The 26855-nt window shown below is 40.6% G+C and overlaps 1 protein-coding gene across 1 annotated transcript in view; it reads right to left on the minus strand.

Moving 5' to 3' along the window:
- Window positions 1-576: 576 nt before the first annotated feature.
- Window positions 577-26855, minus strand: part of LOC306777930 (uncharacterized protein) — a gene marked incomplete at its 3' end in the record, with an annotated part of 44527 nt that continues 18248 nt past the window's right edge. Inside the window, exons 9-18 of the mRNA XM_079269236.1 lie at window positions 23644-23759; window positions 22744-22903; window positions 19085-19192; window positions 15306-15440; window positions 12733-12867; window positions 9870-10004; window positions 7776-7889; window positions 6856-6990; window positions 4754-4896; window positions 577-685 (exon numbers count right to left, since the gene is read on the minus strand). Of these exons, the coding sequence (XP_079125362.1) occupies window positions 577-685; window positions 4754-4896; window positions 6856-6990; window positions 7776-7889; window positions 9870-10004; window positions 12733-12867; window positions 15306-15440; window positions 19085-19192; window positions 22744-22903; window positions 23644-23759 (1290 nt within the window). The remainder of the gene's footprint in view (window positions 686-4753; window positions 4897-6855; window positions 6991-7775; window positions 7890-9869; window positions 10005-12732; window positions 12868-15305; window positions 15441-19084; window positions 19193-22743; window positions 22904-23643; window positions 23760-26855) is intronic.

Genomic DNA, 26855 nt, shown 5'->3' on the forward strand with positions numbered 1-26855 from the left:
AGTTGTGTAGTGTCTCTTTGTAGTCTTTTAGTGTCTCTTTGTAGTCTTTTAGTGTCTCTTTGTAGTCTTTTAGTGTCTCTTTGTAGTCTTTTAGTGTCTCTTTGTAGTCTTTTAGTGTCTCTTTGTAGTCTTTTTGTGTCTCTTTGTAGTCTTTCAGTGTCTCTTTGTAGTCTTTTAGTGTCTCTTTGTAGTCTTTTAGTGTCTCTTTGTAGTCTTTCAGTGTCTCTTTGTAGTCTTTTAGTGTCTCTTTGTAGTCTTTCAGTGTCTCTTTGTAGTCTTTTAGTGTCTCTTTGTAGTCTTTTAGTGTCTCTTTGTAGTATTTTAGTGTCTCTTTGTAGTCTTTTAGTGTCTCTTTGTAGTTTTTAGTGTCTCTTTGTAGTCTTTTAGTGTCTCTTTGTAGTCTTTTAGTGTCTCTTTGTAGTCTTTCAGTGTCTCTTTGTAGTCTTTTAGTGTCTCTTTGTAGTTGTGTCGTGGGCGTGGTCTGTGCTCAGCTGCAGGGAAGAGATCTGTGGGAGTGGTTCAGGGGAACAGTGCCAGGGTTAATTGGCACAGCTGTAACCGGTTGCTAATTATCCCTCATTCCTCTTCAGCAGCAGCAGGCTGGAGCTCTGGTGGCCGGAAAAGCAGGAAGGTGACGTATTGGTGTGAATCGACGCTCTCGAGGAAGTAACTCACGGACGGAGAGCTTGGAGAAGTAGTTTCAGCGGATTGTGCATAAACTGATCTGTGACTGGACTAAGGATGGGAGGGAATAGTGATGGAGAGGGTGGGAGTGAGGATATGGATTACAATAACTGGACTGAAGTAGGGAACAATAAACGAGCCAGGAAGCGTAGTAGTGTATCTGGTAGTAGTTTGGAAGGGAGAGAGGAAGGCAGGGTGATGAGGAGGAAGACTGTTGAGAATGAGCGGTTCAAAGTCATTTTGAGATTCAGGGAAGGAAATGATTTTAGGAAAGTTAGTCCGGTGGCGCTGACTCACGGGTTGAAGGAGAAAGTTGGTGAAATGTTGATGGCGAAGGTGCTGGGTGATGGAGGCTTGTTGATCAAGTGTAAGGACGAGGAGCAGAGAGAGAAATCAATGAAGCTGAAAAAGTGTGCAACATGGTGGTTGGAACGCTAAGAAGACAAGTGATGGGCCCTTTGTGAGAGGCGTTGTATATGGTATCCCAGTGGAGGAGTTGAGATACAGTATAAGAGGTGGAAAAATGATGGGGATTAAACATCTGCAAGCAAGAAGAGGAGGAGAAAGGGTTGAGAGTTTGTCAGTGTTGATGGATTTCTAAGACTTGCCTGATAGTCACTGTGGGATATATGAGTTATAATGTAAGAGCTTATGTCCACCTTTGAGGTGTTTCAAATGGCAAAAATATGGACATATTGCAGCAGCGTGCAAAGGGAAACAAAAGTGTGGAAAATGTGGAGGGGAACATGAGTATGGGAAATGTGAGGACGGGACAGAGCTCAAATGTGCAAATTGCGGAGGTGCACATGGTGCGGCCTATGGTGGGTGTGAAGTGAGAAAGAAGGCAGTGGAAGTGCAGCAGCTGAAAGTGAAAATGAACATATCATATGCAGAAGCAGCAAAGATGGTTCAGAGGGAGAGTAGAGTGGAGGGGGAGGGGGGGAGATATATCAAGGAAGGAACCGTCTCAACAGTCAAATGAACAACTTGTGACAAAGAGTCAAAGGGGAGATGGGAATATATTGATAGTAAATAAGGAGAGCTTTGTGTATTTCATGGCTGAAGTATTTAACTGCACATTCCAAGCAAAAGGGAGATCTGAGAAGATTGAAACAACAGTAAAGAGTGCAGCAAGATATCTAAATATTCATGGGATAACTGGGATGGCTGTTCAGGAAGAGCTTAAAAAACAGGAACAGTTAAACAAAGAAACACGTTCACAGGACTAGTCGTGATGTTAATTCTGCAGTGGAATGCAAGCAGTCTGTTGGCAAATGGCCAAGAATTGAAAGCTTTTCTTCATGGGTTAGAATATAAACCAGATATAATATGTGTTGAAGAGACATGGCTTAAACTAAACTCAGATTTAGTGATTCAGGGATGTGTGTGCATAAGAAGGGATAGAGAACGGGGTAATGGGGAGGATGTGCTACCTTTGTTAGGAAAGGAATTCATTACAGAGAAACAGAAAAAGGGAAAGACCTGGAATATGTAGTTGTTGAAGTGTGGTTAGAGGTGAATTTCTACAATCTGTGTCAACGATTGGAATTAGAAGCATGAGAGGCAATAAAGGGACCAGACAGAAGAAGGGTCATTTGGTGTGGTGATTTGAATGCACATAGCACTCTCTGGGGAGTGGATAAGACTGATAGGAATGGATTGATAGGAGAGGAGGTGATGGACTCCTTGGAACTTGTATGTTTAAATGATGGGAGGTTCACAAGAATGAATTACAAGTCAGGTAATGAGTCAAGTTTAGACCTGACAATGGCATCACGGTCATTGCAGGTATTTGTGTGGGAGGTATGGAAGCATTCTACTGTTGGAAGTGATCATTACCCCATTTTCTGTAGAGTAGGAAGTTAAATGTTTTGAAAAAAGTTAGTATCAGAAATAGTTTAATTTAAATATTACTTTAATCGTTATTTTCCTAAAACTTACCAGAAAATGTCTCACTTCATGGATCTATACGTAGATAAATCAAATAGAGTTATTGATGAAACATGAAGGTGCTGCACTAGCAGCAGACAGTGAACCCACCTCAGAGTCTCCAGTCTACAATGTGGACTCTCCAGAAAACCACTCAGCAGCTTCACTCCTGAATCCTTCAGCTTGTTTCCACTCAGATGCAGTTCTCTCAGATGGGAGGGGTTTGACTTCAGAGCTGAGTCCAGAGAAGAACAGCCTTCCTCTGTGATCTCACAGCCTGACAGACTGCAAACACACAAAACAACACACAGAGTTTCTTATATCGATACACAATGAATCATTATTTTCATCATGAACATGAGTGGCTTTCATTTTGGTTTCATCTTCTTTTGTAAACAGACATTTTGTGAAAATCCTGTCACTGTAAAGACATTTAAAATCATTGATCAGTATTGATCCAGATTCTTCAGAGCGGATCAGAAAATAAAACATTATTATTATTGTGAATAAAATATATTGAAAAATACCAAATGCTCTGAAATTATTTCCTAAAAATGACTTAAAAAAAGGTTTGGTTCTTTCAGTGTGATTCAATTAAACTTTCTTTTCATGATGAACATTGAGTCTATCAAGTATAGTGTACATAGTAGGGTTGTCACGATACCAAAATTATGACTTCGATACGATACCTGCCATAAGTATCACGACACCGATACTTACGATACGATACCAGAATTCGATACAAAACCACAAATACGATACTGGTATATTTATCTATAATAGTAATAAATAAAACATCTGTACGGTTCCCTTTACCAGCTTGTTCCTGCGCAGCGTTTTGAACACTTAACAAATGGCATTAATATTAATGTTTAACCTCTTCGCCTCTCTCTTTTGAGCCTCTCTCATAATTCCGCTGCTTTCAAACACAGCTGAAGGGAACTCTGTCTCTGTGTTGCTGCTGACTCTGCTGGCATCTGTCTGACTGTCTGTGGGAGTGGGTGGATCAACAATGCTTCATTTACTTGCACAGTGAGTTTGATATTTTCACTTCATATTTTATCTCAATTCATGGAATAATTATTTTTCCTGAACTCAAAATAATAATAATTAGCTCAAGATCCACCCTCAGGCTCCACCAGCATGGAGCCATTTTGCATCAATTGTGTTTCATTTAGTGCACGTTTGTGTGCATTGTGACCTCATGATCATAGAGGCTTGTCATCAAACTAGGCTAAGGCTACTCGTGTTAGCTGTCTATGGGTGAGCTTGAGGGTGTTCATGTTTATCATCACATTTGCTTTGAAAAGTTGGGGGTGTCTGTCTGAAAGGTGCTTTGCCATGTTAGACGTGTTGCCTCACTTGGTCTGTGGCTTTGAAACACGTTTTGCAGACGGGTCTCTGTAGGTCAGTGGGCTTTCCTTCACTGTGCAATGTAGCCAAAGCACTTCCAGATTTCACTTCTGGCATCTTTCTTTCCAACAAGCCGAGGACGGTCGGTAACAGCTCCTGCACGTGAGGCCATGTTTCCCCAGCATCACTGCTGTGAGTGATGCTGCCTGTTGCTGTGTGAGCGCTGGGTAGCCCCGCCCCCTTGCAGTCAATGCGTGCAGGCAGCATGACAGGGAGCGGAACAGTGAGTGAGCTCTGACCGCGCTATTTTAATGAAGTATCGACACTAAAAATATGCAAAATCGTATCGTTTTTAACTTACGGGTACCGCGGTACCTTTTTAGTATCGATACACCGTGCAACATTAATACACAGTATATTTATCACGTGTAGTGTAGTATATTCAAGTAACTTTTGTCTCTTTGGAGTCTTTAGTTTCTCTTTGTAGTCTTTTTGTGTCTCTTTGAGTGACATTTAGTAGGTAAAGGTCAGGGGGCCCCTGACACTTTGGGCCCCTGGGCCTGTGCCCGGTAGGCCTGTTCAGTAATCCATCCAACAGCAGGATGAAGCCAGACAAGTTGTACATTTCATGATTGTAGAGGATGACATGCAGACAACGAGGCAGCTGATGTGAAGTGGAACATATTACCAGAAAATGTCTCACTTCATGGATCTATACGTAGATAAATCAAATAGAGTTATTGATGAAACATGAAGGTGCTGCACTAGCAGCAGACAGTGAACCCACCTCAGAGTCTCCAGTCTACAATGTGGACTCTCCAGAAAACCACTCAGCAGCTTCACTCCTGAATCCTTCAGCTTGTTGATGCTCAGATCCAGTTCTCTCAGATGGGAGGGGTTTGACTTCAGAGCTGAGCCCAGAGAAGAACAGCCTTCCTCTGTGATCTCACAGCATGACAGACTGCAAACACACAAAACAACACACAGAGTTTCTTATATCGATACACAATGAATCATTATTTTCATCATAAACATGAGTGGCTTTCATTTTGGTTTCATCTTCTTTTGTACAAAACAATATAAAAGAAAAGCAAAATGTTTTGAAAAACATTTGTATCAGAAATGTTTTTTTAAATATTACTTTCTTTAATAGTTAATAGTAAAACGAGGCAGCTGATGTGAAGTGGAACATATTACCAGAAAATGTCTCACTTTATGGATCTATACTATATGTTGCTGAGTTATGGCGACAGCATTATAGCACCTTATTTAACTGCATCAAAAGTGATTTGCATAGCGTGGACAGTTCTGAGAGTAATGAGTCAATGGCACTTACATCATATGAGCTGCACCAAGCTATCAATAAACTGTCTGAAGGCAGAGCAAGTGGTTCAGACCATATTACTGCTGAACACCTTCAAGATGCTAGTCCGAGGTTAGCTCCTCTCCTCGCTGTTTGTTTTACTGGCTTCATGGTTCACGGCTTGTTACCAGACTCAATGCTGTCTGTTCTCTCAGTGCCAGTCATTAAAAACAAAGCTGGTAAAGTATGTAGCCTAGAGAATTACAGGCCCATTGCTTTGGCCAGCGTCCTGTCAAAAGTCCTGGAAAGAATTCTGCTGGACAGAATACAGGACTTCATCACCTCCACAGATAACCAGTTGGGCTTTAAAGCCAAACATGGCACCGACTTGTGTATACCGGTATATGCCTTAAAGGACATTGTAAACAAATACAGAGGTCAAAACTCATCACTTCTTATGTGTTTTATTGATGCCTCCAAAGCTTTTGATCGTGTTAATCACAGTCAATTATTTTTTAAACGGAGCCAAAGAGGTGTCCCCACATACATTGTGAGAATTCTGGCTTACTGGTATGAGCACCAGACTATGCAAGTAAAATGGGGTGAAAGTGTCTCAGCCCCATTTGGGGTTAGCAATGGTGTCAGACAAGTTCTGTTTCATCTGTATATTGATGATCTGTCCAAGCAACTGAAAGCCTGTACTACTGGTGCATGATGGGTAATACTCTGGTTAATCACATCATGGATGCAGATGATCTGGTGATCTTTAGTCCTTCTAGCGCTGGTCTTCAGCAGCTCCTCACTATATGTACTGTGTACGGTGTGGAACATGACATCAAATACAACGCCAGTAAGAGTGCTATCCTGATCTGTCCAACTAAAGAGGACAAATGTCTAAACTTCCCTGACTTCAAATTGTCTGACAATAATCTTGGTGTCTGTAGTGAAGTCAAATATCTTGGTCATTTTTTAACAGAACACATGACCGATGATAACGACATTTCCAGGCAATGTGGTATGATGTCTGCACAAGCAAACACCGTCTCACGCAAGTTTGGTGTGTGTACAGATGGAGTGAAGATGTCTCTGTTCAGAGCATATTGTACTCCACTCTACACTGCACACTTGTGGTCAAACTACAGAACAAAGAGTTTGCAGAGACTTCAAGTAGCGTACAATGACGCCATGAGAATACTGTTCAAGAGAGCGAGATGGAGTAGTGCTGGTGAAATGTTTGTGGCTGCACGAGTCAACACTTTCCAAACTGTTTCAAGAAATCTCATGTACAAATTCATCTGTAGACTGAATGACTCTGAAATGTGATCATAGTTGTTTTAACCAACATAAGGTTTAGCACCACACGCTGCCAGTCCCAGCTGTGGAGACATTGGTACAGCTGTCTCTTCATAAGGCATTGCTAGGCCTCTGTACTTTTATTGTTTGTGTCTGTACTTTTATGTATCTGTTTCTATGGACCCCGAGTCTGAAATAAAGTCTTTCTATCTATACGTAGATAAATCAAATAGAGTTATTGATGAAACATGAAGGTGCTGCACTAGCAGCAGACAGTGAACCCACCTCAGAGTCTCCAGTCTACAATGTGGACTCTCCAGAAAACCACTCAGCAGCTTCACTCCTGAATCCTTCAGCTTGTTGAAGCTCAGATGCAGTTTTCTCAGATGGGAGGGGTTTGACTTCAGAGCTGAGCCCAGAGAAGAACAGCCTTCCTCTGTGATCTCACAGCCTGACAGACTGCAAACACACAAAACAACACACAGAGTTTCTTATATCGATACACAATGAATCATTATTTTCATCATGAACATGAGTGGCTTTCATTTTGGTTTCATCTTCTTTTGTAAACAGACATTTTGTGAAAATCCTGTCACTGTAAAGACATTTAAAACCATTGATCAGTATTGATCCAGATTCTTCAGAGCGGATCAGAAAATAAAATATTATTCATAAAATATATTGAAAAATTCCAAATGCTCTGAAAAAATCAGCATCAGAAATGTTAAAAAAAGTCTTTAGCAGTTATTTTCCTAAAAATTCAAAAAAGGTTTGGTTCTTTAAGTGTGATTCAATTAAACTTTCTTTTTTTAATGATGAACATTGAGTCTCTCAAGTAGTATATTTATCAAGTATAGTGTAGTATATCCAAGTAACTTTTAGTGTCTCTTTGTAGTCAGTTTGTGTCTTTTTGTGTCTCTTTGAGTGACATTTAGTAGGTAAAGGTCAGGGGGCCCCTGGCACTTTGGGCCCCTGGGCCTGTGCCCGGTAGGCCTGTTCAGTAATCCATCCAACAGCAGGATGAAGCCAGACAAGTTGTACATTTCATGATTGTAGAGGATGACATGCAGACAACGAGGCAGCTGATGTGAAGTGGAACATATTACCAGAAAATGTCTCACTTCATGGATCTATACGTAGATAAATCAAATAGAGTTATTGATGAAACATGAAGGTGCTGCACTAGCAGCAGACAGTGAACCCACCTCAGAGTCTCCAGTCTACAATATGGACTCTCCAGAAAACCACTCAGCAGCTTCACTCCTGAATCCTTCAGCTTGTTGAAGCTCAGATACAGTTTTCTCAGATGGGAGGGGTTTGACTTCAGAGCTGAGCCCAGAGAAGAACAGCCTTCCTCTGTGATCTCACAGCCTGACAGACTGCAAACACACAAAACAACACACAGAGTTTCTTTTATCGATACACAATGAATCATTATTTTCATCATGAACATGAGTGGCTTTCATTTTGGTTTCATCTTCTTTTGTACAAAACAATATAAAAGAAAAGCAAAATGTTTTGAAAAACGTTTGTATCAGAAATGTTTTTTTAAATATTACTTTCTTTAATAGTTAATAGTAAAACGAGGCAGCTGATGTGAAGTGGAACATATTACCAGAAAATGTCTCACTTTATGGATCTATACTATATGTTGCTGAGTTATGGCGACAGCATTATAGCACCTTATTTAACTGCATCAAAAGTGATTTGCATAGCGTGGACAGTTCTGAGAGTAATGAGTCAATGGCACTTACATCATATGAGCTGCACCAAGCTATCAATAAACTGTCTGAAGGCAGAGCAAGTGGTTCAGACCATATTACTGCTGAACACCTTCAAGATGCTAGTCCGAGGTTAGCTCCTCTCCTCGCTGTTTGTTTTACTGGCTTCATGGTTCACGGCTTGTTACCAGACTCAATGCTGTCTGTTCTCTCAGTGCCAGTCATTAAAAACAAAGCTGGTAAAGTATGTAGCCTAGAGAATTACAGGCCCATTGCTTTGGCCAGCGTCCTGTCAAAAGTCCTGGAAAGAATTCTGCTGGACAGAATACAGGACTTCATCACCTCCACAGATAACCAGTTGGGCTTTAAAGCCAAACATGGCACCGACTTGTGTATACCGGTATATGCCTTAAAGGACATTGTAAACAAATACAGAGGTCAAAACTCATCACTTCTTATGTGTTTTATTGATGCCTCCAAAGCTTTTGATCGTGTTAATCACAGTCAATTATTTTTTAAACAGAGCCAAAGAGGTGTCCCCACATACATTGTGAGAATTCTGGCTTACTGGTATGAGCACCAGACTATGCAAGTAAAATGGGGTAAAAGTGTCTCAGCCCCATTTGGGGTTAGCAATGGTGTCAGACAAGTTCTGTTTCATCTGTATATTGATGATCTGTCCAAGCAACTGAAAGCCTGTACTACTGGTGCATGATGGGTAATACTCTGGTTAATCACATCATGGATGCAGATGATCTGGTGATCTTTAGTCCTTCTAGCGCTGGTCTTCAGCAGCTCCTCACTATATGTACTGTGTACGGTGTGGAACATGACATCAAATACAACGCCAGTAAGAGTGCTATCCTGATCTGTCCAACTAAAGAGGACAAATGTCTAAACTCCCCTGACTTCAAATTGTCTGACAATAATCTTGGTGTCTGTAGTGAAGTCAAATATCTTGGTCATTTTTTAACAGAACACATGACCGATGATAACGACATTTCCAGGCAATGTGGTATGATGTCTGCACAAGCAAACACCGTCTCACGCAAGTTTGGTGTGTGTACAGATGGAGTGAAGATGTCTCTGTTCAGAGCATATTGTACTCCACTCTACACTGCACACTTGTGGTCAAACTACAGAACAAAGAGTTTGCAGAGACTTCAAGTAGCGTACAATGACGCCATGAGAATACTGTTCAAGAGAGCGAGATGGAGTAGTGCTGGTGAAATGTTTGTGGCTGCACGAGTCAACACTTTCCAAACTGTTTCAAGAAATCTCATGTACAAATTCATCTGTAGACTGAATGACTCTGAAATGTGATCATAGTTGTTTTAACCAACATAAGGTTTAGCACCACACGCTGCCAGTCCCAGCTGTGGAGACATTGGTACAGCTGTCTCTTCATAAGGCATTGCTAGGCCTCTGTACTTTTATTGTTTGTGTCTGTACTTTTATGTATCTGTTTCTATGGACCCCGAGTCTGAAATAAAGTCTTTCTATCTATACGTAGATAAATCAAATAGAGTTATTGATGAAACATGAAGGTGCTGCACTAGCAGCAGACAGTGAACCCACCTCAGAGTCTCCAGTCTACAATGTGGACTCTCCAGAAAACCACTCAGCAGCTTCACTCCTGAATCCTTCAGCTTGTTGAAGCTCAGATGCAGTTTTCTCAGATGGGAGGGGTTTGACTTCAGAGCTGAGCCCAGAGAAGAACAGCCTTCCTCTGTGATCTCACAGCCTGACAGACTGCAAACACACAAAACAACACACAGAGTTTCTTATATCGATACACAATGAATCATTATTTTCATCATGAACATGAGTGGCTTTCATTTTGGTTTCATCTTCTTTTGTAAACAGACATTTTGTGAAAATCCTGTCACTGTAAAGACATTTAAAACCATTGATCAGTATTGATCCAGATTCTTCAGAGCGGATCAGAAAATAAAATATTATTCATAAAATATATTGAAAAATTCCAAATGCTCTGAAAAAATCAGCATCAGAAATGTTAAAAAAAGTCTTTAGCAGTTATTTTCCTAAAAATTCAAAAAAGGTTTGGTTCTTTAAGTGTTGTTGGGCTCTGACCAGATGGTTTCAACATGTGCTGTGGACAAAGAGAATCAGGCCTTCACTGTTTCAAGCAAAGGTTTCATCCTGATTTGTAGTTTGATGAGAGCAAGCCTCCTCTGGGTGGAATTTCACACTCAGGTGTGAATTCCCCCTCCCCCCAAAAAACTATGGTCCAATCTCATTGGCCGAAGGCCAGGCGAACCCAGGACCCCTGTGGTTCGACCCCTGTTCTATAAAACTATCTGCTTCCCCCAACTCAAAGCTTTTTTCCAATTTTCCCTCCGGGGTTAACAGGAGGCACACCACGCTCTCTTCGATCGGACACCCCCGTCCAGGCCACAGAAGAACCAACTTTGCCACGAGGAAGCCCCTCAAACCCTCATCAAACCCTGACAGGTCACGAGCCATTTCGCTGGACGAAACGACAGTGTTCCACGTTGAGTACGGCTCCACTCAGCCCGCGAGACGAACCCGCATCAGCGATCCGTTCTCCGCTTTTCTTTTTATTTTGTGCACAAACCGGCACAGAGGAGCCCGACGAAGCCTCGCTCCTCTCGTGACCGAGGATTCCCGGCAAGACGCGCAGACACGTCGTCTCATCCGAAGTTAACTGTCCTCCCTGCAGCGAGTACAGATCGGACCTGCGTTTGCTCCAGAGCCACGCCGACGGACCGAAGCCGCACCAGCAAACGCCGTACGACACACAGCGCCCGCTGCAAAGCCGCGCCGACCCGCAAGCTCCCCCCTGTCCCCCTTCCCGACGAGGAAAACGGACCGCTTTGCTCACGAACACTTCAACGTTGCAACGAAGCATCGACAAGTAAGATTCTTGGCATTTGGGCATAGCTTAGCTTAAATTAACGTAAGTTTAATTCAGGTCATTCATTTATATGTTGATATTCCCGTGTTTTTGTGTGTTTAAGTTACTGTCGCGTGATATTGAGATATTGCGCAATCATTACGGAACAGAGAAGTTCCGCTGTATTTGTGTATCAACTATGACTGTTTGCTTGGGATTTATTTGATTTCTTTTCATTTGTTTTACTACACTTCGTGTAGTATTCTCTCCTCATTAAATCAGCTCTGTGAGTGAAGTGTGGAATCTCGGCTATCGTACATAACTGCTGGCAGTTCTACCGACAACGGCACGTTGTATACGATACGGCGACCCCCATTATCACTACAACGCGGACCGCACGCAGAAGCTTGATTCGTGACCCCCACCTTTGCTCTCTCTTTCTTATCTCTGCCCCGGGGAAACCCCCGTTGAAACGATCGCCTCACAACACACGTGCTGCATCGGCACACGTGATTACATACAGCAGTCTCACCGCCATTTTGTCCGAGTCACTCGACTCCGCCATCTTTGTAGTTTCTAGCTGTAGTTCTTAAGGCCCCTCCCCTTTTGGCCCGCGTCACTCGACGCCGCCATCTTTGTAGTTTTTAGCGGTAGCTGTAAAACTCTCCTTCCTGTTCACCCACACACACATACACACACAGACATACACCCTCATCCATTTTATTCATTCTTTAGTTTAGGCATATAAAATTGTATGATAACGTTTGTTGGTTGCAATATTAATTGATCTGATCATTTATTATTTTGATTTAATAAACTCTGTTATACATTCAGGAGCAGTCGTCTGTGATTACTTGTGCATATGTATTTGATAAGACTGTATGTAGTAGCCTGTGCTCGAACTTAAAACCCTTCACTGTCACTGAATGTATAGTCATACGCAGACTATTGACATTATGAGTGACTACTAATTATGAGACTTAGTTTTATCGTTTGGTTATTGGTCCCTGTTCGCAGGGTGGTGCCCCGTTTTTATTAATAATCATTAATAATTGTTACATACATCAATAATTCTATTGATGTCAAGAATTCAGTTTCTTAAATGCTGATAACCCAAACACGCTCCTTTAGATCCCAACAGTGTGATTCAATTAAACTTTCTTTTTTTAATGATGAACATTGAGTCTCTCAAGTAGTATATTCATCAAGTATAGTGGAGTATATCCAAGTAACGTTTAGTGTCTCTTTGTAGTCAGTTTGTGTCTCTTTGTGTCTCTTTGAGTGACATTTAGTAGGTAAAGGTCAGGGGGGCCCCTGACACTTTGGGCCCCTGGGCCTGTGCCCGGTAGGCCTGTTCAGTAATCCATCCAACAGCAGGATGAAGCCAGACAAGTTGTACATTTCATGATTGTAGAGGATGACATGCAGACAACGAGGCAGCTGATGTGAAGTGGAACATATTACCAGAAAATGTCTCACTTCATGGATCTATACGTAGATAAATCAAATAGAGTTATTGATGAAACATGAAGGTGCTGCACTAGCAGCAGACAGTGAACCCACCTCAGAGTCTCCAGTCTACAATGTGGACTCTCCAGAAAACCACTCAGCAGCTTCACTCCTGAATCCTTCAGCTTGTTGAAGCTCAGATGCAGTTTTCTCAGATGGGAGGGGTTTGACTTCAGAGCTGAGCCCAGAGAAGAACAGCCTTCCTCTGTGATCTCACAGTCTGACAGACTGCAAACACACAAAACAACACACAGAGTTTCTTATATCGATACACAATGAATCATTATTTTCATCATGAACATGAGTGGCTTTCATTTTGGTTTCATCTTCTTTTGTAAACAGACATTTTGTGAAAATCCTGTCACTGTAAAGACATTTAAAACCATTGATCAGTATTGATCCAGATTCTTCAGAGTGGATCAGAAAATAAATTATTATTATTATTAATAAAATATATTGAAAAATACCAAATGCTCTGAAAAAGTCAGCATCAGAAATGTTAAAAAAAGTCTTTAGCAGTTATGTTCCTAAAAATTCAAAAAAGGTTTGGTTCTTTAAGTGTGATTCAATTTAACTTTATTTTAATGATGAACATTGAGTCTATCAAGTATAGTATACATGGTATATTTATCAAGTGTATTGTAGTATATTCAAGTAACTTTTGTCTCTTTGTCGTCTTTTTGTGCCACTTTGTGGACTTTTTTTGTCTCTTAGTCTCTTTAGTGTCTCTTTGTAGTGTGGAGAATTTCAGTATTAAACGCATTATAAGTACGATTCAATAACCCCCTAGTGATGAGTAGAAGTGTCACAATAATAATATGTCAGTCACAATATGTTTACAATATTCTTGCTTATAGAAGATATTATGTGTTACAGTGTATTAACTCATTGAATGTATTAAATCATAAAAGTAGAGTCACTAAAGGTATTAAAGCACTAAGAATAGTTTGAGGGTCAGACAGGGATTCTGAATGAGACATGCAGCAAATGGAGGATGTGGTCAGTGGGGAGGACAAGCTGACCAGAGGTGGAGTCAAGACAGATGTTTTGCGAGGAGAGAAGATGTATCGATAATGGGAGGAGACAGAAGTCAAATGGAGCCAATCACTAATCGCCACGGAGGGTCATTCAGATGTTTTATGACTGTTTGACATTTCCAACTGTCGGGGCACATAAGAGACTGTTCTGGAGAGAATTCCTCAGACCACATCTGCTCTCGTTTTTCAGCACCTGGATTCAGACCTGTGAGTGAGATGCGTGCGTGTGGTCTCTGTTCTCGAGAACATTACTATTGATAGTTCATTCCGTTTGTAAGTGAACTTTGTGTAGTACATTAAATATTGTTTAATTTTGAAACCGGATCCAGTTCCGTTTTTCTGATGCGCGTGTGCAGTAGGAAGCTTGAAGCCGAAATCTCCCTGCAGCCTGCTGAAGCCTCACATCCTTCTGTTTAAAACCCTAACAACAGTCATTTAGTGTCTCTTTGTAGTCATTTAGTGTCTCTTTGTAGTCTTTTAGTGTCTCTTTGTAGTCTTTTAGTGTCTCTTTGTAGTCTTTTAGTGTCTCTTTGTAGTCTTTCAGTGTCTCTTTGTAGTCTTTCAGTGTCTCTTTGTAGTCTTTTAGTGTCTCTTTGTAGTCTTTTAGTGTCTCTTTGTAGTCTTTTAGTGTATCTTTCTAGTCTTTTAGTGTCTCTTTGTAGTCTTTTAGTGTCTCTTTGTAGTCTTTTATTGTCTCTTTGTAGTCTTTCAGTGTCTCTTTGTAGTCTTTTAGTGTCTCTTTGTAGTCTTTTAGTGTCTCTTTGTAGTCTTTTAGTGTCTCTTTGTAGTCTTTCAGTGTCTCTTTGTAGTCTTTCAGTGTCTCTTTGTAGTCTTTTAGTGTCTCTTTGTCGTTGTGTAGTGGGCGTGGTCTGTGCTCAGCTGCAGGGAAGAGATCTGTGGGAGTGGTTCAGGGGAACAGTGCCAGGGTTAATTGGCACAGCTGTAACCGGTTGCTAATTATCCCTCATTCCTCTTCAGCAGCAGCAGGCTGGAGCTCTGGTGGCCGGTGAGACACAGAGGAAGAGGAACACCAGCCCACGAGAGTCAGACTGATTGATGCACACTGGCCTGTGTGCGCTCCGAGGAGCCGGGCAGCAGGAGAGAGCACACGGCAGTGTGAAGTTTTGTTTAAGTTTGTAAATAAAATACGTTTGAGTAAACCTCAACTGCTGAAGACGGTGTGGTGTGTTGAGGACCCGCGAGTAACACGGAGTCGGCTACACTGGCGCCTGAACCACTCCACAGATCTCTCCCCTGCAGCCGAGCACAGACCACGCCCACTACCACAGTAGACTTTGTGTCTCTTTGAGTGACATTTAGTAGGTAAAGGTCAGGGGGCCCCTGACACTTTGGGCCCCTGGGCCTGTGCCCGGTAGGCCTGTTCAGTAATCCATCCAACAGCAGGATGAAGCCAGACAAGTTGTACATTTCATGATTGTAGAGGATGACATGCAGACAACGAGGCAGCTGATGTGAAGTGGAACATATTACCAGAAAATGTCTCACTTCATGGATCTATACGTAGATAAATCAAATAGAGTTATTGATGAAACATGAAGGTGCTGCACTAGCAGCAGACAGTGAACCCACCTCAGAGTCTCCAGTCTACAATGTGGACTCTCCAGAAAACCACTCAGCAGCTTCACTCCTGAATCCTTCAGCTTGTTGAAGCTCAGATCCAGTTTTCTCAGATGGGAGGGGTTTGACTTCAGAGCTGAGCCCAGAGAAGAACAGCCTTCCTCTGTGATCTCACACTCTGACAGACTGCAAACACACAAAACAACACACAGAGTTTCTTATATCGATACACAATGAATCATTATTTTCATCATGAACATGAGTGGCTTTCATTTTGGTTTCATCTTCTTTTGTTAACAGACATTTTGTGAAAATCCTGTCACTGTAAAGACATTTAAAACCATTGATCAGTATTGATCCAGATTCTTCAGAGCGGATCAGAAAATAAATTATTATTAATAAAATATATTGAAAAATACCAAATGCTCTGAAATTTTTTCCAAAACATTATAAAAAAAAGGTTTGGTGTGATTCAATTTAACTTTATTTTAATGATGAACATTGAGTCTATCAAGTATAGTATACATAGTATATTTATCAAGTGTATTGTAGTATATTCAAGTAACTTTTGTCTCTTTGTCGTCTTTTTGTGCCACTTTGTGGACTTTTTTTGTCTCTTAGTCTCTTTAGTGTCTCTTTGTAGTGTGGAGAATTTCAGTATTAAACGCATTATAAGTACGATTCAATAACCCCCTAGTGATGAGTAGAAGTGTCACAATAATAATATGTCAGTCACAATATGTTTACAATATTCTTGCTAATAGAAGATATTATGTGTTACAGTATATTAACTCATTGAATGTATTAAATCATAAAAGTAGAGTCACTAAAGGTATTAAAGCACTAAGAATAGTTTGAGGGTCAGACAGGGATTCTGAATGAGACATGCAGCAAATGGAGGATGTGGTCAGTGGGGAGGACAAGCTGACCAGAGGTGGAGTCAAGACAGATGTTTTGCGAGGAGAGAAGATGTATCGATAATGGGAGGAGACAGAAGTCAAATGGAGCCAATCACTAATCGCCACGGAGGGTCATTCAGATGTTTTATGACTGTTTGACATTTCCAACTGTCGGGGCACATAAGAGACTGTTCTGGAGAGAATTCCTCAGACCACATCTGCTCTCGTTTTTCAGCACCTGGATTCAGACCTGTGAGTGAGATGCGTGCGTGTGGTCTCTGTTCTCGAGAACATTACTATTGACAGTTCATTCCGTTTGTAAGTGAACTTTGTGTAGTACATTAAATATTGTTTAATTTTGAAACCGGATCCAGTTCCGTTTTTCTGATGCGCGTGTGCAGTAGGAAGCTTGAAGCCGAAATCTCCCTGCAGCCTGCTGAAGCCTCGCATCCTTCTGTTTAAAACCCTAACAACAGTCATTTAGTGTCTCTTTGTAGTCATTTAGTGTCTCTTTGTAGTCTTTTAGTGTCTCTTTGTAGTCATTTAGTGTCTCTTTGTAGTCATTTAGTGTCTCTTTGTAGTCATTTAGTGTCTCTTTGTAGTCTTTCAGTGTCTCTTTGTAGTCATTTAGTGTCTCTTTGTAGTCATTTAGTGTCTCTTTGTGGTCTTTTCGTGTCTCTTTGTGGTCTTTTAGTGTCTCTTTGTAGTCTTTTAGTGTCTCTTTGTGGTCTTTTAGTGTCTCTTTGTAGTCTTTTAGTGTCTCTTTGTGGTCTTTTCGTGTCTCTTTGTGGTCTTTTAGTGTCTCTTTGTAGTCTTTTAGTGTCTCTTTGTGGTCTTTTCGTGTCTCTTTGTGGTCTTTTAGTGTCTCTTTGTAGTCTTTTAGTGTCTCTTTGTAGTCTTTTAGTGTCTCTTTGTAGTCTTTTAGTGTCTCTTTGTAGTCTTTAGTGTCTCTTTGTAGTCATTTAGTGTCTCTTTGTAGTCATTTAGTGTATCTTTGTAGTCTTTTAGTGTCTCTTTGTAGTCATTTAGTGTCTCTTTGTAGTCATTTAGTGTCTCTTTGTAGTCATTTAGTGTCTCTTTGTAGTCTTTTAGTGTCTCTTTGTAGTCATTTAGTGTCTCTTTGTAGTCTTTCAGTGTCTATCTGTAGTCTTTTAGTGTCTCTTTGTAGTCTTTTAGTGTCTCTTTGTAGTCTTTCAGTATCTATCTGTAGTCTTTTAGTGTCTCTTTGTAGTCTTTTAGTGTCTCTTTGTAGTCTTTCAGTGTCTATCTGTAGTCATTTAGTGTCTCTTTGTAGTCTTTTAGTGTCTCTTTGTAGTCATTTAGTGTCTCTTTGTAGTCTTTCAGTGTCTATCTGTAGTCTTTTAGTGTCTCTTTGTAGTCTTTTAGTGTCTCTTTGTAGTCTTTCAGTGTCTATCTGTAGTCTTTTAATGTCTCTTTGTAGTCTTTTAGTGTCTCTTTGTAGTCTTTCAGTGTCTATCTGTAGTCTTTTAGTGTCTCTTTGTAGTCTTTTAGTGTCTCTTTGTAGTCTTTTAGTGTCTCTTTGTAGTCTTTAGTGTCTCTTTGTAGTCTTTTAGTGTCTCTTTGTAGTCATTTAGTGTCTCTTTGTAGTCTTTTAGTGTCTTTTTGTAGTCATTTAGTGTCTCTTTGTAGTCATTTAGTGTCTCTTTTTAGTCTTTTAGTGTCTCTTTGTAGTCTTTTAGTGTCTCTTTGTAGTCTTTCAGTGTCTCTTTGTAGTCTTTTAGTGTCTCTTTGTAGTCTTTTAGTGTCTCTTTGTAGTCTTTTAGTGTCTCTTTGTAGTCTTTTAGTGTCTCTTTGTAGTCTTTCAGTGTCTCTTCGTAGTCTTTTCGTGTCTCTTTGTAGTCTTTTAGTGTCTCTTTGTAGTCTTTCAGTGTCTCTTTGTAGTCTTTTAGTGTCTCTTTGTAGTCTTTTAGTGTCTCTTTGTAGTCATTTAGTGTCTCTTTGTAGTCTTTTAGTGTCTCTTTGTAGTCTTTTAGTGTCTCTTTGTAGTCTTTCAGTGTCTCTTCGTAGTCTTTTCGTGTCTCTTTGTAGTCTTTTAGTGTCTCTTTGTAGTCTTCCAGTGTCTCTTTGTAGTCTTTTAGTGTCTCTTTGTAGTCTTTTAGTGTCTCTTTGTAGTCTTTTAGTGTCTCTTTGTAGTTGTGTAGTGGGCGTGGTCTGTGCTCAGCTGCAGGGAAGAGATCTGTGGGAGTGGTTCAGGGGAACAGTGCCAGGGTTAATTGGCACAGCTGTAACCGGTTGCTAATTATCCCTCATTCCTCTTCAGCAGCAGCAGGCTGGAGCTCTGGTGGCCGGTGAGACACAGAGGAAGAGGAACACCAGCCCACGAGAGTCAGACTGATTGATGCACACTGGCCTGTGTGCGCTCCGAGGAGCCGGGCAGCAGGAGAGAGCACACGGCAGTGTGAAGTTTTGTTTAAGTTTGTAAATAAAATACGTTTGAGTAAACCTCAACTGCTGAAGACGGTGTGGTGTGTTGAGGACCCGCGAGTAACACGGAGTCGGCTACACTGGCGCCTGAACCACTCCACAGATCTCTCCCCTGCAGCCGAGCACAGACCATGCCCACTACCACAGTAGACTTTGTCTCTTTGAGTGACATTTAGTAGGTAAAGGTCAGGGGGGCCCCTGACACTTTGGGCCCCTGGGCCTGTGCCCGGTAGGCCTGTTCAGTAATCCATCCAACAGCAGGATGAAGCCAGACAAGTTGTACATTTCATGATTGTAGAGGATGACATGCAGACAACGAGGCAGCTGATGTGAAGTGGAACATATTACCAGAAAATGTCTCACTTCATGGATCTATACGTAGATAAATCAAATAGAGTTATTGATGAAACATGAAGGTGCTGCACTAGCAGCAGACAGTGAACCCACCTCAGAGTCTCCAGTCTACAATGTGGACTCTCCAGAAAACCACTCAGCAGCTTCACTCCTGAATCCTTCAGCTTGTTGAAGCTCAGATGCAGTTTTCTCAGATGGGAGGGGTTTGACTTCAGAGCTGAGCCCAGAGAAGAACAGCCTTCCTCTGTGATCTCACACTCTGACAGACTGCAAACACACAAAACAACACACAGAGTTTCTTATATCGATACACAATGAATCATTATTTTCATCATGAACATGAGTGGCTTTCATTTTGGTTTCATCTTCTTTTGTAAACAGACATTTTGTGAAAATCCTGTCACTGTAAAGACATTTAAAACCATTGATCAGTATTGATCCAGATTCTTCAGAGCGGATCAGAAAATAAATTATTATTAATAAAATATATTGAAAAATACCAAATGCTCTGAAATTTTTTCCAAAACATTATAAAAAAAAGGTTTGGTGTGATTCAATTTAACTTTATTTTAATGATGAACATTGAGTCTATCAAGTATAGTATACATAGTATATTTATCAAGTGTATTGTAGTATATTCAAGTAACTTTTGTCTCTTTGTCGTCTTTTTGTGCCACTTTGTGGACTTTTTTTGTCTCTTAGTCTCTTTAGTGTCTCTTTGTAGTGTGGAGAATTTCAGTATTAAACGCATTATAAGTACGATTCAATAACCCCCTAGTGATGAGTAGAAGTGTCACAATAATAATATGTCAGTCACAATATGTTTACAATATTCTTGCTCATAGAAGATATTATGTGTTACAGTGTATTAACTCATTGAATGTATTAAATCATAAAAGTAGAGTCACTAAAGGTATTAAAGCACTAAGAATAGTTTGAGGGTCAGACAGGGATTCTGAATGAGACATGCAGCAAATGGAGGATGTGGTCAGTGGGGAGGACAAGCTGACCAGAGGTGGAGTCAAGACAGATGTTTTGCGAGGAGAGAAGATGTATCGATAATGGGAGGAGACAGAAGTCAAATGGAGCCAATCACTAATCGCCACGGAGGATCATTCAGATGTTTTATGACTGTTTGACATTTCCAACTGTCGGGGCACATAAGAGACTGTTCTGGAGAGAATTCCTCAGACCACATCTGCTCTCGTTTTTCAGCACCTGGATTCAGACCTGTGAGTGAGATGCGTGCGTGTGGTCTCTGTTCTCGAGAACATTACTATTGATAGTTCATTCCGTTTGTAAGTGAACTTTGTGTAGTACATTAAATATTGTTTAATTTTGAAACCGGATCCAGTTCCGTTTTTCTGATGCGCGTGTGCAGTAGGAAGCTTGAAGCCGAAATCTCCCTGCAGCCTGCTGAAGCCTCGCATCCTTCTGTTTAAAACCCTAACAACAGTCATTTAGTGTCTCTTTGTAGTCATTTAGTGTCTCTTTGTAGTCTTTTAGTGTCTCTTTGTAGTCATTTAGTGTCTCTTTGTAGTCTTTTAGTGTCTCTTTGTAGTCTTTTAGTTTCTCTTTGTAGTCGTTTAGTGTTTCTTTGTAGTCATTTAGTGTCTCTTTGTAGTCATTTAGTGTCTCTTTGTAGTCTTTCAGTGTCTCTTTGTAGTCATTTAGTGTCTCTTTGTAGTCATTTAGTGTCTCTTTGTGGTCTTTTCGTGTCTCTTTGTGGTCTTTTAGTGTCTCTTTGTAGTCTTTTAGTGTCTCTTTGTGGTCTTTTCGTGTCTCTTTGTGGTCTTTTAGTGTCTCTTTGTAGTCTTTTAGTGTCTCTTTGTGGTCTTTTCGTGTCTCTTTGTGGTCTTTTAGTGTCTCTTTGTAGTCTTTTAGTGTCTCTTTGTGGTCTTTTCGTGTCTCTTTGTGGTCTTTTAGTGTCTCTTTGTAGTCTTTTAGTGTCTCTTTGTAGTCTTTTAGTGTCTCTTTGTAGTCTTTTAGTGTCTCTTTGTAGTCTTTAGTGTCTCTTTGTAGTCTTTTAGTGTCTCTTTGTAGTCATTTAGTGTCTCTTTGTAGTCATTTAGTGTATCTTTGTAGTCTTTTAGTGTCTCTTTGTAGTCATTTAGTGTCTCTTTGTAGTCATTTAGTGTATCTTTGTAGTCTTTTAGTGTCTCTTTGTAGTCATTTAGTGTCTCTTTGTAGTCATTTAGTGTCTCTTTGTAGTCATTTAGTGTCTCTTTGTAGTCATTTAGTGTCTCTTTGTAGTCTTTTAGTGTCTCTTTGTAGTCATTTAGTGTCTCTTTGTAGTCTTTCAGTGTCTATCTGTAGTCTTTTAGTGTCTCTTTGTAGTCTTTTAGTGTCTCTTTGTAGTCTTTCAGTATCTATCTGTAGTCTTTTAGTGTCTCTTTGTAGTCTTTTAGTGTCTCTTTGTAGTCTTTTAGTGTCTCTTTGTAGTCATTTAGTGTCTCTTTTTAGTCTTTTAGTGTCTCTTTGTAGTCTTTTAGTGTCTCTTTGTAGTCTTTCAGTGTCTCTTTGTAGTCTTTTAGTGTCTCTTTGTAGTCTTTTAGTGTCTCTTTGTAGTCTTTTAGTGTCTCTTTGTAGTCTTTTAGTGTCTCTTCGTAGTCTTTTCGTGTCTCTTTGTAGTCGTTTAGTGTCTCTTTGTAGTCTTTTAGTGTCTCTTTGTAGTCTTTCAGTGTCTCTTCGTAGTCTTTCCGTGTCTCTTTGTAGTCTTTTAGTGTCTCTTTGTAGTCTTTCAGTGTCTCTTTGTAGTCTTTTAGTGTCTCTTTGTAGTCATTTAGTGTCTCTTTGTAGTCTTTTAGTGTCTCTTTGTAGTCTTTTAGTGTCTCTTTGTAGTCTTTCAGTGTCTCTTCGTAGTCTTTTCGTGTCTCTTTGTAGTCTTTTAGTGTCTCTTTGTAGTCTTCCAGTGTCTCTTTGTAGTCTTTTAGTGTCTCTTTGTAGTCTTTTAGTGTCTCTTTGTAGTCTTTTAGTGTCTCTTTGTAGTCTTTTAGTGTCTCTTTGTAGTTGTGTAGTGGGCGTGGTATGTGCTCAGCTGCAGGGAAGAGATCTGTGGGAGTGGTTCAGGGGAACAGTGCCAGGGTTAATTGGCACAGCTGTAACCGGTTGCTAATTATCCCTCATTCCTCTTCAGCAGCAGCAGGCTGGAGCTCTGGTGGCCGGTGAGACACAGAGGAAGAGGAACACCAGCCCACGAGAGTCAGACTGATTGATGCACACTGGCCTGTGTGCGCTCCGAGGAGCCGGGCAGCAGGAGAGCGCACACGGCAGTGTGAAGTTTTGTTTAAGTTTGTAAATAAAATACGTTTGAGTAAACCTCAACTGCTGAAGACGGTGTGGTGTGTTGAGGACCCGCGAGTAACACGGAGTCGGCTACACTGGCGCCTGAACCACTCCACAGATCTCTCCCCTGCAGCCGAGCACAGACCACGCCCACTACCACAGTAGACTTTGTGTCTCTTTGAGTGACATTTAGTAGGTAAAGGTCAGGGGGCCCCTGACACTTTGGGCCCCTGGGCCTGTGCCCGGTAGGCCTGTTCAGTAATCCATCCAACAGCAGGATGAAGCCAGACAAGTTGTACATTTCATGATTGTAGAGGATGACATGCAGACAACGAGGCAGCTGATGTGAAGTGGAACATATTACCAGAAAATGTCTCACTTCATGGATCTATACGTAGATAAATCAAATAGTTATTGATGAAACATGAAGGTGCTGCACTAGCAGCAGACAGTGAACCCACCTCAGAGTCTCCAGTCTACAATGTGGACTCTCCAGAAAACCACTCAGCAGCTTCACTCCTGAATCCTTCAGCTTGTTGAAGCTCAGATTCAGTTCTCTCAGATGGGAGGGGTTTGACTTCAGAGCTGAGCCCAGAGAAGAACAGCCTTCCTCTGTGATCTCACAGCGTGACAGACTGCAAACACACAAAACAACACACAGAGTTTCTTATATCGATACACAATGAATCATTATTTTCATCATGAACATGAGTGGCTTTCATTTTGGTTTCATCTTCTTTTGTAAACAGACATTTTGTGAAAATCCTGTCACTGTAAAGACATTTAAAACCATTGATCAGTATTGATCCAGATTCTTCAGAGCGGATCAGAAAATTAATTATTAATAAAATATATTGAAAAATATCAAATGCTCTGAAAAGTCAGCATCAGAAATGTTAAAAAAAAGTCTAGCAGTTATTTTCCTAAAAATTCAAAAAAGGTTTGGTTCTTTAAGTGTGATTCAATTAAACTTTCTTTTTTTAATGATGAACATTGAGTCTCTCAAGTAGTATATTCATCAAGTATAGTGGAGTATATCCAAGTAACTTTTAGTGTCTCTTTGTAGTCAGTTTGTGTCTTTTTGTTCTCTTTGAGTGACATTTAGTAGGTAAAGGTCAGGGGGCCCCTGACACTTTGGGCCCCTGGGCCTGTGGCCGGTAGGCCTGTTCAGTAATCCATCCAACAGCAGGATGAAGCCAGACAAGTTGTACATTTCATGATTGTAGAGGATGACATGCAGACAACGAGGCAGCTGATGTGAAGTGGAACATATTACCAGAAAATGTCTCACTTCATGGATCTATACGTAGATAAATCAAATAGAGTTATTGATGAAACATGAAGGTGCTGCACTAGCAGCAGACAGTGAACCCACCTCAGAGTCTCCAGTCCACAATGTGGACTCTCCAGAAAACCACTCAGCAGCTTCACTCCTGAATCCTTCAGGTAGTTTCCTCTCAGATACAGTTCTCTCAGATGGGAGGGGTTTGACTTCAGAGCTGAGCCCAGAGAAGAACAGCCTTCCTCTGTGATCTCACAGTCTGACAGACTGCAAACACACAAAACAACACACAGTTTCTTATATCGATACACAATGAATCATTATTTTCATCATGAACATGAGTGGCTTTCACTTTGGTTTCATCTTCTTTTGTAAACAGACATTTTGTGGAAATCCTGTCACTGTAAAGACATTTAAAACCATTGATCAGTATTGATCCAGATTCTTCAGAGCGGATCAGAAAATAAATTATTATTATTAGTATTATCAATAAAATATATTGAAAAATATAAAATGCTGTGAAAAAAGTCAGCATCAGAAATGTTATTTTTTTAAATTACTTCATCAGTTATTTTCCTAAAATTAAAAAAGGTTTGGTTCTTTAAGTGTGATTAAATTAAACATTATTTTTTTAATGATTACCATTGAGTCTCTCAAGTATAGTATATAAAGTATATTCATCAAGTATAGTACAGTCTCGTATATTCAATTCACTTTGTGTGTCTTTGAGTGACATTTAGTAGGTAAAGGTCAGGGGGGCCCCTGACACTTTGGGCCCCTGGGCCTGTGCCCGGTAGGCCTGTTCAGTAATCCATCCAACAGCAGGATGAAGCCAGACAAGTTGTACATTTCATGATTGTAGAGGATGACATGCAGACTCTAAGACTTGCCTGATAGTCACTGTGGGATATATGAGTTATAATGTAAGAGCTTATGTCCACCTTTGAGGTGTTTCAAATGGCAAAAATATGGACATATTGCAGCAGCGTGCAAAGGGAAACAAAAGTGTGGAAAATGTGGAGGGGAACATGAGTATGGGAAATGTGAGGACGGGACAGAGCTCAAATGTGCAAATTGCGGAGGTGCACATGGTGCGGCCTATGGTGGGTGTGAAGTGAGAAAGAAGGCAGTGGAAGTGCAGCAGCTGAACGTGAAAATGAACATATCATATGCAGAAGCAGCAAAGATGGTTCAGAGGGAGAGTAGAGTGGAGGGGGGGGGAGATATATCAAGGAAGGAACCGTCTCAACAGTCAAATGAACAACTTGTGACAAAGAGTCAAAGGGGAGATGGGAATATATTGATAGTAAATAAGGAGAGCTTTGTGTATTTCATGGCTGAAGTATTTAACTGCACATTCCAAGCAAAAGGGAGATCTGAGAAGATTGAAACAACAGTAAAGAGTGCAGCAAGATATCTAAATATTCATGGGATAACTGGGATGGCTGTTCAGGAAGAGCTTAAAAAACAGGAACAGTTAAACAAAGAAACACGTTCACAGGACTAGTCGTGATGTTAATTCTGCAGTGGAATGCAAGCAGTCTGTTGGCAAATGGCCAAGAATTGAAAGCTTTTCTTCATGGGTTAGAATATAAACCAGATATAATATGTGTTGAAGAGACATGGCTTAAACTAAACTCAGATTTAGTGATTCAGGGATGTGTGTGCATAAGAAGGGATAGAGAACGGGGTAATGGGGAGGATGTGCTACCTTTGTTAGGAAAGGAATTCATTACAGAGAAACAGAAAAAGGGAAAGACCTGGAATATGTAGTTGTTGAAGTGTGGTTAGAGGTGAATTTCTACAATCTGTGTCAACGATTGGAATTAGAAGCATGAGAGGCAATAAAGGGACCAGACAGAAGAAGGGTCATTTGGTGTGGTGATTTGAATGCACATAGCACTCTCTGGGGAGTGGATAAGACTGATAGGAATGGATTGATAGGAGAGGAGGTGATGGACTCCTTGGAACTTGTATGTTTAAATGATGGGAGGTTCACAAGAATGAATTACAAGTCAGGTAATGAGTCAAGTTTAGACCTGACAATGGCATCACGGTCATTGCAGGTATTTGTGTGGGAGGTATGGAAGCATTCTACTGTTGGAAGTGATCATTACCCCATTATGTGTAGAGTAGGAAGTTAAATGTTTTGAAAAAAGTTAGTATCAGAAATAGTTTTATTTAAATATTACTTTAATCGTTATTTTCCTAAAACTTACCAGAAAATGTCTCACTTCATGGATCTATACGTAGATAAATCAAATAGAGTTATTGATGAAACATGAAGGTGCTGCACTAGCAGCAGACAGTGAACCCACCTCAGAGTCTCCAGTCTACAATGTGGACTCTCCAGAAAACCTCTCAGCAGCTTCACTCCTGAATCCTTCAGCTTGTTGAAGCTCAGATGCAGTTTTCTCAGATGGGAGGGGTTTGACTTCAGAGCTGAGTCCAGAGAAGAACAGCCTTCCTCTGTGATCTCACAGCGTAACAGACTGCAAACACACAAAACAACACACAGAGTTTCTTATATCGATACACAATGAATCATTATTTTCATCATGAACATGAGTGGCTTTCATTTTGGTTTCATCTTCTTTTGTACAAAACAATATAAAAGAAAAGCAAAATGTTTTGAAAAACGTTTGTATCAGAAATGTTTTTTTAAATATTACTTTCTTTAATAGTTAATAGTAAAACGAGGCAGCTGATGTGAAGTGGAACATATTACCAGAAAATGTATCACTTTATGGATCTATACTATATGTTGCTGAGTTATGGCGACAGCATTATAGCACCTTATTTAACTGCATCAAAAGTGATTTGCATAGCGTGGACAGTTCTGAGAGTAATGAGTCAATGGCACTTACATCATATGAGCTGCACCAAGCTATCAATAAACTGTCTGAAGGCAGAGCAAGTGGTTCAGACCATATTACTGCTGAACACCTTCAATATGCTAGTCCGAGGTTAGCTCCTCTCCTCGCTGTTTGTTTTACTGGCTTCATGGTTCACGGCTTGTTACCAGACTCAATGCTGTCTGTTCTCTCAGTGCCAGTCATTAAAAACAAAGCTGGTAAAGTATGTAGCCTAGAGAATTACAGGCCCATTGCTTTGGCCAGCGTCCTGTCAAAAGTCCTGGAAAGAATTCTGCTGGACAGAATACAGGACTTCATCACCTCCACAGATAACCAGTTGGGCTTTAAAGCCAAACATGGCACTGACTTGTGTATACCGGTATATGCCTTAAAGGACATTGTAAACAAATACAGAGGTCAAAACTCATCACTTCTTATGTGTTTTATTGA

This window comes from Melanostigma gelatinosum (genome assembly GCF_949748355.1).
Source record: "Melanostigma gelatinosum genome assembly, chromosome: 5".
NCBI lineage: Eukaryota > Metazoa > Chordata > Actinopteri > Perciformes > Zoarcidae > Melanostigma > Melanostigma gelatinosum.